The 15,530-nt window shown below is 37.3% G+C and overlaps 1 protein-coding gene across 2 annotated transcripts in view; it reads left to right on the top strand.

Moving 5' to 3' along the window:
* MEMO1 (mediator of cell motility 1) overlaps window positions 1-15,530 on the top strand; it is a 29,128-nt gene that overhangs the window by 8,280 nt on the left and 5,318 nt on the right. For both annotated transcript variants that reach the window (XM_064445851.1, XM_064445850.1), the window contains exons 2-7: window positions 4,033-4,114; window positions 6,323-6,391; window positions 8,327-8,439; window positions 9,801-9,912; window positions 10,827-10,969; window positions 12,131-12,207. In XM_064445851.1, coding sequence (XP_064301921.1) covers window positions 4,033-4,114; window positions 6,323-6,391; window positions 8,327-8,439; window positions 9,801-9,912; window positions 10,827-10,969; window positions 12,131-12,207 — 596 coding nt within the window. The remainder of the gene's footprint in view (window positions 1-4,032; window positions 4,115-6,322; window positions 6,392-8,326; window positions 8,440-9,800; window positions 9,913-10,826; window positions 10,970-12,130; window positions 12,208-15,530) is intronic.

The following is a 15,530-nucleotide window of genomic DNA, read 5'->3' as shown; positions in this document are numbered from 1 at the left end:
TAGACAAATAAAAGCTGTTAAGTGAAAGTGTAAAAGCTGGGGACTACAGTATTACTGGTGTTTGTGCTCCAGCATTACTTGCATTGCTGCAGTGCTGTACACGTGCAGCCAAGGAGACCTGAGCAGTTTTCCTTGGTGCTGCTCAGAGTTTTGGTTGAGGCTCATGCTCTTCGAGGAAAAGAAGCATTCATTGAGGCTGAGGTTTTTGAGCAAGGACCGTGTCTTCCTTACCAGTCTGAAAGGTAGTTTTGCACTGGTAACGGTGGCTGCTGGGACAGGAGCAAGTTCCCATTATGTTGTATTGACACTTGGCACATAAACACTTCAGCCTCATGCGAGGAGGTGAGCTTGGCTGTGGAAAGAATGTGCTGGTTTGGCTTAACCCACAAAGCCTGGACCGCGACAGCTGTAAATTGAGGTAATGAACCTAAGCATGTGACTGCTGGATGTCTTTGTGTTATTATTCATTGGGTAACACTGGCATGCGTTTAGTGTGGAAGAATTCCTTCTTACTTACTTTAGTGTTCCTTGAGGGGGTAATGTTGATTGTAAAAATAACTTATCATTTTAGGCAAGATGTTTGAATAAATTCTGCTTGTAGCTGTATCCATAAATTTGGTAGAGTCTTGCTCAGTGCTTGCAATTACTTTTAAATTGGCATAGCTTCTGCCAGTTCCCAAAACAAAACAGGACATAAAACATCCACACATAATGTCAGCATTCTTTAGTTACATATCTATATTTATACCTTATGTCATAGGATTGAAATGCACATCTTAACGTTATGTGCTTTAGTTAAGCTCGTATTTTGCCACCTAATCTTCTTTTAATCAATAGGAGGTCTGATCTTACAGTATTAATGCTAAAGTGTATTGATTGTTGCATCTGTAAGGCTTTCTGTCCTTCTGTCTGGGTTAGCCTTAAAAACCCCATTGTGCATGTCCTGCCAGCTTTCTCAAGCCAGTTGTCCCACCTGTGGCTCAAGGGGCAGGGACCTCTCCTGCTTCTCACCACTGCAGCAGGAGGATCCATGGGTGGCAGCACCATTCCTCGCCGTGCATGCCAGTTTAGGAGATGAGTATTTACTGCAGTTATCGCAATGACTATTTGCAAAGACTTTTTTCTAGTTGAACTCCATTTACATATGAACAAAACTTACTTAAAGAGCTCTTCATGAAGAAGCTACTCATCTCCTATAATACAACTCCATATGGCAGAGCGTATCTATTATGATAATGTGGGTTTATTTACATTTTGTTTATTCAATTCAAATATTTTGACGTCAGCCTTAAGCATTGTCATGTTTGAGAAATTGGAAGAAAAAACCCTCTGAACACTTCAACAAAAAGTTGATGCTAATTTCATAACAAGAAAATCACAGTTTTAGAATATCCCCCTTAAATTATTTGTAAGCATAGGAAGCTGCAGGTAGGCTACACTCCTGTCAGTTCATGTGGGTGCTGTTTGGATTTTTTTTTTTAGCTAAAAGGTTAGGGGGGATATGTTGTACTCTTCAGTCTCTCTGTCAGTCCTTTGGAGAGAGAGATTTGATTACATTTTATTAAAATAGTACAAATAAGTATCAGTTGATATGGAAACTTACATTAGGTCACACTTAATGATTTAAAAAGGCACCTTGTGGTTTCATTAAAGGGGAAAAATCTGAAAGCATTAGTGTTACCTGGTCCTTAAGTAAAAACTGACAGAAGTTGCATCCCTTGGGTCATACAGGTCTGTTATTTTGCTGACTCTAGGAAAAAAACGTTTGTTACTTTGTCAAAGTGTGTGTCTATAATAGCAGACCAAGCAAACCTGGGCATCTTATTCTGCTACTGCACTGCAAGATCAGAAGTTTTGGCCAGATTTGAACAATCATGTGGAATTTGAGGAAATTACCAGAGATTCTGAACTTTTGTCTTTAAACTGTTCAGCAAGTTACCTGATTTGTCTTAACCAAAGACAAATCGCCTTACCCACCTTCTTAATCAAATATCCTTGCTAAAGAAGGGACGGAGGAAGGCCAGGCACCATGCCTTGTTGGGGAAGAGGGTCCCAAGGCTGTCTTGCTTTGCTTGAGAGGTTCTGGCCCTTCTGCTGTTGTGCTGTCTGTGGATCCCCTTCTTTGAGGAGAGGGGATCAGGTGGGGCAGAGTCATGTTTCGTTTAAGTCTCTGGGTAGTAGGTGTTTGGGGGGTGGGGCAGGGCAGTGGAAATTGTGTCCTCCTAAAGAGCTTCATTCTGAAAGTACTTTATCCTTCTATGTACTTTGGGAGAATTAGGAAGTAAAATTTTAAGTAATTTGTGTTTTTACTCTTAAATATATAAAAATAGAGTACTGTTTTGTTAGTCTCCTAGTAGCTTAGAAAGAGGATGGAAATAGAGATCTATTTATTTTTACTTAGAAAATGGAGGCTGTTGGGGAAGCTAAGATGTCATCATCCTTATCTCTGTTGCATGTCTCTGCTGCTTGTAATTTCCCCAAGCAACAGAATCAGCAGAACAAAATTGGTGTGTGTGGGTTTTTTGGATTTGGTGGTTTGTTTTTTTGATAACGTAATTTCACAAAGTCACTGGATTACAGCAATTCTGTAGACAGCAACTAAGGCATTCAAGGTGATTGTAGGCTTAGGGAGACGGCATTGCACTAGTTCACCTTCTTCACATAAGAAGGTAGGTTTTTTAAAACCACAAAAGTCATCCTTTTTTTTCATGAAACACATGAATTTCAGTTTTATATAAAAAATGGCAGCTTTGACACCCCCCTCAGTTTTAAAGAGAAAGCTTTTTGGTGAGTGACTGATTGGATTCTGCAAAAGTTGACATCTTTGCTCCAGTTCTCTGTAGTCCTTGTCAGCTCCTTCGAGAGCTGTCAGCTTGAGATCTGGGCTGTTTGGAACATAGCTGTGAAATAGTTTCAGGTATTTAATTTGGTTTTGACTTTTCCTGGCAGTTGGTGGTTTTACACCTGCATGGGGAAGCTACAAAAATCTACAACGTGTGTGGTAGAAACAAGCAGCTTACTGCACCATAATTTACAGATAAACTGTGCTGACATACAGCTCTGTCAAAAGCATAGTGTCAGCTGAAAGAAGTGCATCTGTTTTTCTATTTGTTAATGATGTGTTACTTGTAACAATAGCAGCTGAATAAGTTTTACTTTAAAGTTTGTTTTGTGTTCTTTAATATAGAAGGTGTTGCACTGTGTTTGCCAGACTTGCTTCTTCAGGAATAGCTTTATATCAGAAAGTTTTCTGTATGACTGGAAATAACCAAAAAGTATTTTTTTTAATGTTGTATTTCTAGAAGGCACCTTTATCACATGTCAGCTAATTGAACTGAGAATATTTGCCACTTGTTGAGATACAGGATTTAGTTAAAAGAAAGTTAAATATTGAGTTGACTAATTATCAAAGTTCATGTTGTCAAGAAGTTTATGGGCTTATAATATGTTGGTTGATCAGAAGTTGTTACAGCATGAGCATAACCGTGGTGTCTTCTCACTTTTAGCTTTTTCCTGGGTATTTACCATCTTTCCAGGTTACAGTGTGCTTTGTGTTCTGCTGTTGTGCTTGCTTGATAATAATAAAGGACTAAATACCATAGCCTTTGGCTATCATGCCAGTATGTAAGGTCTTCATATCATATCATCTTCCCATATCGGGCTTTTCTTTTTTACTTCTGAATTCTGCCCATATGGTTACCAGGGGAATCAATCATCTGTTACCCTCTCTTTTGAGATCAGCAGCCATCCTTTTTAATGATGAAATAGTATGTGCATCAGTACACAGAGCAAGAAACAATAAGCGTGGGTTTGGATGTGCAACAAATGAACTTCCTGGACCAGGAGGTTGAAACTTTCCTACTGTAACCTTCAACATTACAGGCATGTTGTGTTTACCTTTTTTTGAGATTTAAACACAGGCCTTGATGTTTAAGATTACTTAAAATCTGTTGGACTTTTGGAATTTATTTGTTAATTCCTGAGGTATTCTAGATTATTTTATGGCTTCAGTATTTCCTTGTCTCTTCACAGGACCCCAGCTGAATGCACAACTAGAAGGTTGGCTTTCTCAAGTACAGTCCACAAAGAGACCTGCTAGAGCCATTATTGCACCGTAAGTTTGAAATCTGTTTTTAGTGTATATGACACTTGATTAGTTAAATGCCTCTCTATTTTGCGTGATTTCGAAAACTGGTGGAAGCTAATTTTTAGCTGAAAGGAATGTCGTGTGTTTTCTGAAGAAGTATTTTGGATAGGGCATGGAATGGAACAAATCTGAGCACATTTTGATATATGATAGTTTCCTTTTGCTGATTGACTGAAGACATGACACTCACTTGTGATCCAGTAAGACAGATAAGAGGTGTATTAGTGGAGTGGTAGCCTAAAGATGACAGCTCTTCCAGTGCAATTCTAGTATAGAACAGCTACACTTATTTAAAACAAACAAACAAACCACAAACCCCACAAAATCCCCACAAAACAAATAAACAAACCACCAACCTCACCTACAAATCAAAACTTAGCACAGCTTAAAACAAAAGTAATGAAATGCTATTCAACTATTCAAAATGGTTTACTTTTGTTATTTTAGTTTGGTTCTGTTTGGGTTTTTTTGTCCACAGGAGAAATAGGGATCATCTAAACTATTTAGGTAGAATTCAATTTACTGAAGGTGGTTGAAACATATAATAAGAAAAGTATGTTGGTTATTCCAATTTATTGTGAGTTAGAAGGAAGCACTAGAAAAACCATCGTAAAAATTATGTTTTTCCTGTGTAGAAATAGCACTGCCATCATGTTTGAAGTATTCCATAATAGTATTGAATGTGCAGAAGAAGTTGTCCCAAATCTACCTTAGTGTTTCTCACAGGAATGCCTGGAAAGAGGCCTTTCATCTGTGGATTAGGCAGCCTGGGTTCTTTTTCCAGAAACCCTGGAGGTCTTCCCATGGTCTCACCAAATTTTTTCATTAACCGTGCTGTTGATTTCCCACCTGTAGAGTGGGATATGGCTAATAATATTTTTGTGAAAGACTGAAGAAGCCTGTAGCAGAGGGAACATTTCAGAAGGCTCGGTTGACATTGTCTTGTAACATACCTTGCTGGTTCACTAAGTCTAAGTCTCCTGTTCATCCCCTTACCATGTATGTTAATACCTTTCTGATCTCTTCCGCATACGTGAGGTAAGTGATGTTAAAGTAAAACCCTAGGGTAATTTTCAGGATAACTTGTTCCAGGTGTCATTCTGTGGATGTGCATACATGCTTGTATGCATACGTACATATAAATAAATGTAAAATCTTCCAGTACTGTCAATGGGGAGCTTGTATCTTCAAATATCCTGTATGTCCCAGGACTTGGAGCAAATATCATTCTCAGTGTCATTGTGTAAAAAGACTATCTGAAAAGCTGTAGTTGTGTTGTTGCACATATTTGACTCAAAATAAACGATAACTATTGACCTAGGGTCACAGGTGCTCCGGAGGCAATGTGGCCCAAGCACTGTGCAATGTGGGCGTGCTGTTGAGTGACCGTGAGTTATTCTCCACCACTTGGCCTGGGACCTGTGGGAATGAACGTTCTCGGGAATTAATGCTTTTAGCACTGTAACCTGAATCTTCTCCTGTTTTTAACAGTCTTGAACATAATGGGTTTTAAGATTTGAAACAAGTAGTCAGAATAATTACGGATGTTTTTGGAGCACACACAGGAACATGGGTCAAGAAAGGCTCCAGGCCAGAGTGACAGGAAATGATAAAGCATACGTCATGTTCTCTGCAGTAAAAGCTACTGTGCTGCATTCCACTCCTTTCCTTGTGCCTACTCATTCTGTTGCTGAGGTATTCTTCAGTGGCAGAGCATTTTTATTCTCTGTTTATCTGCTGTAACATGTAGTCTCTCTCTGCCAGACCCCTCTGCTGTCATCATATTTGGTTTCTGGAGTGTGCTTAGAAGAGCTTTCTCCAGCACCTTCGTATTCCCTTGTCCCTTGGCTGCATTATCATGAGCTTCTGATAATATGCAGTTGTGTAGTCTGTCTAGTGGTATCTTTTACAAGTGCTTTGAACTGGAGGTTTACTTACTAACTTTCAAGTAAATGGTCACTGGTAGTTCTTTAACAAAGGTGTCCCTCATACATTTCAGTACTGGAACAGTGCTCTCCAGCTGTTTCAGGAGTTGATTTTTTGATCACACTTACTACTTCTAGCTCACTAGGGACAGGTAATATTTAAGACATTAACACTTAATAGCAATATCAACATATTTAAGATGTTAAACAATATTTAACGTGTTAACGTTTTGTACACCTTGATTTGCAGCCATGCAGGATATACCTATTGTGGATCTTGTGCAGCCCATGCTTACAAACAAGTGGATCCTAATATTACGTAAGCATAAAAGTTTTTCTTTACGAAGTATAAGACAATGCCATTGCAATTTTCTGAGAAGTTCAATGTTCTTTTTACATTCTTACACCTCAAACTACTCAAATTTTAATTTTGTACTCTTTTTAGTCTTTTATGCATCCCTTCTGCTTTAACATCATAAGTGTTCAAATTATTTGGATGTTACAAGAGAAAAAAATTAACGTAGTATTGTTAAAAATGAAAATGTGAAGCAGTATTTTCAAAAATTAGGAATTACTGATAACTAACTTCTTTATAAGGGAGGGGTAAAAGGTTTTATTTTTCCAGGTAATAACACTTAATTTACTTTATTCCTTGATGTTCCATTGCTTTTAAAAAAGCCGAAGCCGTGGGGTTTTTTTGCTGGTTGTAGGGTGTCTTCGTTTCTTTATTTGTTTTGGGTTTGTTGGGAGGGTTTTTTTGGTTTAAGTATGTTAAAATATTTGATCGTGATTCTGCATTGGTTTTTCAGTGCAGGATTATGGGCTGAATGCTACCAGGATTCTCTTCTGCTGTGGAGAAAGTGACCAGTGTGTGTATATAATATTTGAAGTCAGTGAAAGTTACTTGCTGTAATAATTATAAATGGACTTGTGTTTCTGACAGCACAACAGTTAAAAAAAAATTTAACCCCCCCCAACATGCTACTGTAGTCTGTGCCTGCCTCTGAAACTATGAATCCAGTTATTCTAGGTTAAAGTAATATAGTTCTTACATGTTCTGCTGACTACAACTTTTTTTTAAATGACAAAAATTTAAAACATCTCCTTTGCTCAAAGTATGTATTTTGCAATGTTAATATAAAGCCTGGTTATGTCTGTCAGTTGCATTGAGATAACGTGCTCTAATGCTTTCCAAAGGCAATGGTTTTGATTCTTTCTAAAATATTGTAAGCAAAGTGAAGATAACTAGTTTTTCTAAAATTTCTAGAACAAGTTGCATTTCCCAGCTTCAGTGACATGGATTTGATTGAACTTTCTGGATCATTTGATGTTATACCACATGGGATGTTTAGAATTGGCCAGTCATTAATCTTTCAGCTGAAGTATTGCATGTTTGGATATTTTGTTTTTGAGTTCTGAAAAAAGTTTTAGTATTCTAGAATAGCTTGCTATAGCTCTCCACACGTAAGGGGGGAAAAGAAACGGTCTTTACATGTGTCCCACTCCTTTATTTCAGTGCCAGAAGCAAGATGATATGATCCTGAATCTGAAAAGCTGAATTTCCATTTAAGTTTGTGTTTGTTTGGGTTTTTTTCCTTCTTTAAGTCCTGTGGCAGGAGACCCTTAGTTCCTGGCTCTTGATTAGATATTGAGAACTTGATGAAATAACTTCATGATGTGAAAGCTTGCAGTATCAGCTAAAGCTAGGAATGTGCAGGTCCAAGTCCCTGTTGCTGATGCAACAGCTAGATAAAAATAACATCTGAGAATGACTTAAACTTGTATTTGGTGAAATCTGAAGTAAAGCTCATCTTGTAAATAAGTGAAAAGCTCTGAATAGATGATTAATCAATCCTCATTTGAGGGCGCCATACTGGTAGCTGTTGGAGGTGGTGTGTAACTGAAGGTCCAAGGAGGGAATCCAAAAATCTGTTCTAAGGGGCTATACCACACCATTCAGCCTCCAAATGAGTCCAGTCAGACAGATTTCTTGCTGATGAGTGCCGTCTGATATATAACCTGCTTAAGAGGTTTAAGGCTAGGGGAAGCATTATTGAACTGATCTCATGATTGTTTCTAGATACCGAGCAAGGCTAGGCCATGGATTTGATCTGTGGTCTCACATACACACAGCAGAGTAAAACTCTCTTGGTAACCATCACTTTGTATGTTTTTATTAAACTTGTTATCCTAAACCAAGTCGCTGTAAAATTGCAGTTGTCTAAATTGTGGGCTTTTCTGTTAATTTTTGTAGCCGAAAAATTTTCATTCTTGGGCCTTCCCATCACGTGCCCCTTTCCCGATGTGCACTTTCCAGTGTGGACATTTACAGAACACCTCTGTATGATCTTCGAATTGACCAAAAGAGTAAGTGCATGATAAAGCTTATATCTCAAAGATTGCTGAGGCTTGAGTATTAACTGTGGTACTGCAGTGCTGAGGACTGTCTTGTTAGGCACTTCATTGCTTTTAAGTATCTGGTTTTACTGCAATGAAAGCTAACTTCTGAAAGATCCTGGTGGTTGCAGGCATTGCTGTGTTATAACCTTGATGTCATGTCTCTCTTGCTCCTGCAAGTAAAGAATTCTCAATCTTTGCTTATCTTTCCCATTATGAGTGTGTGCCTCTTGACAAGTTATCTTTAAAAGGGATCTCAAAATTAAAAAGTATTACATTTGAATAACAGTCCACCACATGCTTGCTCCAGTGTTCTGTGAAGTATTCTGTCTGAAAAAAAGATAGTGCTTTAGTTGGTTTGAGTTTATTTTTAATAGAGGATTAGCAGAGGAACAAAAAGCTGCCTTTATTTGGATGCATCATTGCACGCGCCTTTTTTATTTTTTTAACTGGCAGAGTACCTACAGAACTTAAACTGTTAGTCCATGAAATACCAGTCTTTCAGACTAAGCTTAGAGGTGTGATGAAGACAAATTTGATATTTTGACTTACATGTATTTTTAGGTATACCTCAAAACACAATACCTTTTTCAGAAGGGCTAATTAATGCAGATATATTTCTGTTTCATCATGACTGTGATTAAGTAAACTAGTTCAGGCTTTCTACAAAGTGCCTGCAGAAAGTTCCTTAGGTAACAAATGTTTTGGTTTCTGTAGAGATTCTTTATGGAGTAGAGAAGGAGGCACAGCCCTAATTAAAATTCTTCATCCAGTGGAGAGTTTTTGAAATGTAGAGATGACTCTGCATACCACCAAGTGCACTTGAGAGTAGAAAAGATAACTTACAAATGTGGATTAATCAGTTTTCACTGCCTCTAGATTTCATAATTCAGTCAATAATAAATTGTATTACATAGTAGCACATCCAGCAATGGCTCAGTTGATCAGCAATTTTAAATTTTTTAAGATGTATGATGGTGTAATTTGTGAAAATAAGAATTCACTGACTGGGCAAATGCATGCATATTTTTAAATGTGTTTTATTTGTGTTACTTAGATTTTGTGTCACAACTGAATCTTTCTCAATATTCTAACAAGGTCACTAATTTAACGCATTTATTTTGTAAACTGAATCAATTATGTTTGTGTCTTAATGACTTGAACATAACTTTAATCCTGAATTTATTTAAAAAACAAGTGGTTTGTGATGACAGCCCTTGGAGGCAAGTAATTTGTTATAGTGGGCTCTCTCTGATAAAGATGCACTGTAGCTTGCTTTACTGTGTTTAAAAAATAAAAAGTAGTAAAAATTAATCTTGAATTCATTTCAGTTTATGGAGAATTGTGGAAGACTGGAATGTTCGAGCGTATGTCCCTACAGACAGATGAAGATGAACATAGTATTGAAATGCATTTGCCTTATACTGCTAAAGCCATGGAAAGGTACTAGGGCTAATTACTACTACTTCTACAAGGATGAGCATTATGTGCATTTAATGTTTGAACTACATGGGAAGTGCAGTAGGAACTTATAATATCCTTTGTGGTGTCTAATTCCCACACAGCCCCACCTCCAAAAATTTTGAGGAGACACTCAGAGACTAGGATTAGTTGCTGTGCTAGAAACTGTGAGCAGCACAAATACCTGAATGATGAAATTGGAACACCCCTTATAAACAAGTTTATATGTTTGTATTGACTTAATAGAGTTAATATTAGATATGTTTTCATTCTCAATAGCTGATTTCTTTTTCTCATTTTTGCAAGGGATCTCTGAAAAAATTTAAAATACTAATAGGTGTTTTCTGTGGGGTTTTGTTTGGAGCCTCAATACTAATTGTGAAATCAGGGTTCTGTTGACACCTGCTATTTCAGATGGGTACTTTGACAAAAATTATCACCTTTAAAGAAAAATTATTCAATTTGTGGTGGGTCCCGCCCCCCCCCAGTATTTTTGTAACTTTTCTTCTGTAGTATTTGTAATTTTCCCTGGAGTATTGGTATACATCTGGGTGCTGTCCTGAGCGTTTTCATATACATTGGAAAATTACCAAACACTTGTGCAGCGTTTATACAGGGAAAATTTCATTCTTTCTTTATTGCTTGTTTCATTGTGTCTCTTTCTTTTTTTTTCCTGGTGTTTTCACTTTGCAGCAAAGATAGATACTTTTTGGGAGGGGGGATTTGTTTTCTGAGGCTGAAATAGTTTCAGGTTCAAAAACAACTTCCTAGTATGACCTTACCAAATCAACTGTATCTTCAACCCAATAGTGCCCTTTTCTGCAATTTCAGTTAGCAAGCCCTGAAAAAACGTCAGATGTTACTTGAATTACAACCTCTTTTCTTTTGCTTATAAGCCATAAGGATGAGTTTACTATTATTCCTGTGTTGGTCGGAGCACTGAGTGAGTCAAAAGAGCAGGAATTTGGAAAACTCTTCAGTAAATACCTAGCTGATCCTAGTAACCTCTTTGTGGTTTCTTCTGACTTTTGCCATTGGGGTAAGTTTCATGTCTCTTCATAATAACAGTATGATTAATATTTTGCAGTGATTTTCAAATAATGTATTGAACAATGAACATTTTAACTTCTGGTAAATGTATCTTTGAAACTTAAATGCCTTTGTAAAGCTAAAAAAGGATTTTTCTTTTTTAAATCTGGAAGAGTAGATGAAAAATATTAATGTGGTAATGTGTTTTCAGTTAGTGGAGGAAGTAAATGGTGAAGGTGTCTGGGTTTATATGCCTCTCTACTGTTGCAATGAAATAAGTGTCTGAAGTTTCTTGCTCCTTTTACTCTTCTTTTAAGCACCTCAAAGCAAGTTGCAAAACTAATTAGCTAAAATTGCACTGGACATGGTAACGTCCCTCTGACAGAAATAAGTTTTGTACATTTTACTGCTGGGTAAGATAGCATATGGAGTATTTATGGCAATTCACCAGGGCTATCCCAGTTCATCTTGGTGGCAGAGCTATAAAGACTCCAGAAGCCTTGACTTCTGTCCTGCTTTAACACTTCATTTTTCTTTTAAGTGTGATAATAGCTGGAAAAGGGACTGCTTCAGAAATATATGTTTTATGTTACACAACAGACCTTCTTCCCTTTTTTTCATTGTCATCTTTGTTCAACTTATGTAATTAAGTTCATATTTTACTCGTCTTTGAATTGTGGAATAGGTGGAGGTATATTAGAATAACCTGGGTTCTGTTGTGGTTAATGAACCATCTAGAACTGTTCATTGATTTATCATGAACTTTTTCTTTTAACCTTCATTTACTGTGGGTATTGTTGTGCAAGCAGAAGTAGCCTGACTCCAGGGTTGACTTTGTCAAGAGGGATAGCAAAATGAAATGTTGCTTTACTTTAATTTATAGAATTGGATTCCAAGGCAGTAACAGGCAGTTAATAAGTGACACTGCAGTGTCAGTTCTACATAGTAGGTTTTTCTTTAGGATTATAGCTGCCCATCATGTACTTTTTACTTTGCTTCTGGGCTGCTATTTTGATGATTGCCCTAGAAATTTCCTCAGTGGAACTAAAAAGTATAAAATGAAGATTACTATTTTACAAATATTTATAATTTCAATTATTTAGTAAGTACTAGGGAGTGTTTTAGCTACGATTTTTCCCTTTTTTATTTTATACATGATTTTTGTTTCAAGGTCAGAGGTTCCGTTACAGTTACTATGATGAGTCCCAAGGAGAAATTTATAGATCCATTGAGCACCTAGATAAAATGGTAAGTTTTCAGATTTGGTGGAACTAACTAACAAATTTCTCCTGTACATTACATTTCTTTGAACACTTTAGAAATTTCTCTAAGAAAATATTATAGATTAGCTATTTTATTGAATGTATACTTTTCCTTTCTTTACCACAATAAGATCTTAGCTGTTGTTTTTAGCTAGTATCCTCCATTTTACTGACTGCGCACATTATATTGTGGGTATAATCTAGTAAGCATAATTTATGAGAATAAATGCATGTTTGCCTACCTAAAATGCCCTAGTGTAATGTAATTCCTGTCCACATACCATCTTACATTTTTGAGAAGCAGTAAGAATTATGAATTGAGTATTGTGGAGGGTCAGGCTTGATAGCTATGATACCTGCATATCGAAACAGCATTGTGATTATGCTAATGGTTTCAGCAACATCCATTTTGAGGAGGAAAGGCTGTAAGGGATTGTGCTGGTCAGGAAAACAAAGTCACTGTTTCCTTGGGAGTCGTCTTTCCCCCACCCCTTACTCTGTAGCAGATGGTGGGGAAAAGCAGTAGACCATACTTCATTCTGGGTTTGTCAAATGGCTGAAAGGAATGCTAAATACATAAAGATCATGATTGCAATTACGTTGCATTTTCTTTGCAGTCACAGGAGCCAAGGATTTCTTTATAAATGAACAAAATTGTGTTAACATTCAAGACTATACTTGAGGCACAGAATAGAAGTAATTCTTCTGGAAATATGTAACCTTAAAATTTGTTTTAAAACTGTTTGGATCATTTATGTAACTTTTGTAAAATCTGTTAGAAGAGAGAGCTGTTGTTGTTCAGGACATGTTAATTTTTCCCTTGTCTCGAAGGAATAAATCCTATCTGCTGGCGACATCTCTGGAGTCTTTTGCTTTGTGTATCCATATTAACCTCTTTGTTTTTCCACTATTCATCGCTGGAATGGAAACAGTAAATAATTTGCCTTCATTCTATTTATCCCATTTTTAATAATTTTTGTTGTCAGTTGAGAGGTTTCACTATAAAGACAAGTGCTTTTCTACAGAGTCCCAGAATTTGCAGCTCTGAGTGTTTTTGCAGGAGAGCAGATTAAGGTGCATTAGCAAACATTAGTTTCCCCTTGTTAATTTCTGTGGTGAAAGCTTGTGGAAAGACTGGACTTTGGTGTTTACTTACTTTCAGTGAATACATTGCTGCACCAACTCTTCCTTTTGGTAGTTCTTCAGCCAAAATGAAATTACATTTTTCAGTCACCTTGAAAATTGTCAGCTGTTTAATAACTGTGAAAATACTGTTTCAATCTTAAGTTTAACTGGGAAACTAAACATGCTGCATAGCAGTATACTGTGGTTATTTTTTGCCTGTTTATATCATGCCATATGTGAACACATGACTCTGTATTCAAACTCTGTACAGAGTAGGTTTTGCTTTTGGTGAATTTCAAAAATTTCTTTTTAGCAGTATTGTGGGTATACTTGGAATGCTATCCACAATGCCACAAAGATCTCCCTGTCATGTTTCTCCAGCTTTTGGAAGGAGTTTATTCAATTTTATATGCCCCACTCAGCTATTTCTTGTTTCCTTAGATAAGTATTGAATTTCTTAATGTCATTTGGCATGCTAAAGAAATTTGTTTTGTTGTAGAAGTTTGTAGTGTTTTAACCACTAGGCCTCTCCACAGAGAAAATAGCATTAAGATAGAGACAAAACTGTACTAAAACCATCAGAGGTTTTAACTTCTGCTATTACTGGCCCAACAATTTTATTGGACCTAACTAGCAAAGCAGTCAGCTAAGTGCTTTATAAGCAGGAAGATATTCTGGGTTAGGATGAAATTACTTTTCCTTAGAAATGCCCTTGTGGGAGGGCAACAGTCTTTTTCTTATTAAGTACAGATGCATGATGATTCTCCTGGCTAGTGCATGAACAACAATAAACACTTTGGGCATTGAAGATTTACTAACCTGGTAACCACTGTGAGAAATTTCATTTGCTGTTATTTTAAATTAGAGGCCTTAGACTCCAGCATAAAAAAATAGAGTAGTAAATACTGCTGGGCAGACATTGGTTTCTCCATGGTAACTCGTAATGTGACTGTTCTGTTACCCTGGGGGTAGGCAGTGCACCTCGACAAGTGACGGTGAAGGGAGTAAACAGCCCTGTGGTTAATAGGGGGTACCTTAGAAAAGAATCCTCCAATTAAGAGTTTTAATTGAGTGGTTCATGTGCAATAATTTGTATATCATAACCTGATAACCACCTTTTAAAATAAAAGTGGGGGGTTATTCTCTAAGATGTTGTTGGAGAGTGTTTTTTGGTTACAGCTAGCCAGCAAATGCAGGCTACTCGCTTCAGTCTTCACTGCCAGATTGCTCATTTTATATCTATTTGTGAAACCTTGTGCTTCACTTGAGTCAATAGGAAAATTCTGTTACCCTGAATGCTGAAGGGAGAGGATAATGCAGGCACTGAGGAGAGCTATGCCGGAACAGCCAGCAGTTGTTGCGCAGGACCCATGCACAGCATGGGTGGCTTCTCAGGTGGCTCTAATGAACTGCTGAATTCTGGTGGCTTCTGCAGTTCTGCCACGGTGTTCCAGCACCTTCCATAGTGCTCCAGCCTGGGGAGGCTTCTTAGCTTGGGTGTGATGCAAGACCATGACCCTCTGCCTGGGTGCACAGTTCTGTGCTCTCTCTGCTGTGCCCAGCTAGTAGTTTTCATGTTGCTTGTTTATCTTCTAGGCTAGGTGACTCACATGCAAAGATAGCTGGACTGGCTAGTGCTAAGACCAAGATTTTTTTCTGCTTCCATAAGTGTGCTACTAGTTTATATTTTTTCCAGTGTGAAGAAGCAGCTGAAATAATGGATTGCAAACTCAAACTTGACCAACCAAAGGATTATTGGAGTATAGTATAAAATAAGACTGTGGATTGGTTTTTGGTTGATTTGGGTTTTGTTTTGGGTGGTGTGGGTTTTTTTGGGTTTTTTAGGGGTGGTTGGTGGTGGGGTGGTTTTTTACTTGGTTGGGATTTTTTTTTTGTTTGGTTCTTTTTTTTTTTTTTGGTTGGGATTTTTTTTTTTTTGTAAGCTTGTTGGTACCTGGCCCTATAGGGGATGATATTAATTACTTTTAATCATATTAAGAGCACTGTGCTGGGATATTGTAGATGCCATTTACAGTGTCTGGTTAATAGAGATAGGCAATTTCTGTGTGGTGCAGTAATAGCCATGTGATAAATTGCAGAACTGTGTGATGGTTTGCATTTTTACCATGTGGCTTTTGTTGTGTATTTTAACCCTGTTCTAAACCATGCCTGGCTGAGTTAGTT

This window comes from Phalacrocorax carbo, chromosome 3, assembly GCF_963921805.1.
Source record: "Phalacrocorax carbo chromosome 3, bPhaCar2.1, whole genome shotgun sequence".
NCBI classification, from domain to species: domain Eukaryota; kingdom Metazoa; phylum Chordata; class Aves; order Suliformes; family Phalacrocoracidae; genus Phalacrocorax; species Phalacrocorax carbo.
This window is presented reverse-complemented; position numbering and strand designations above follow the sequence as displayed.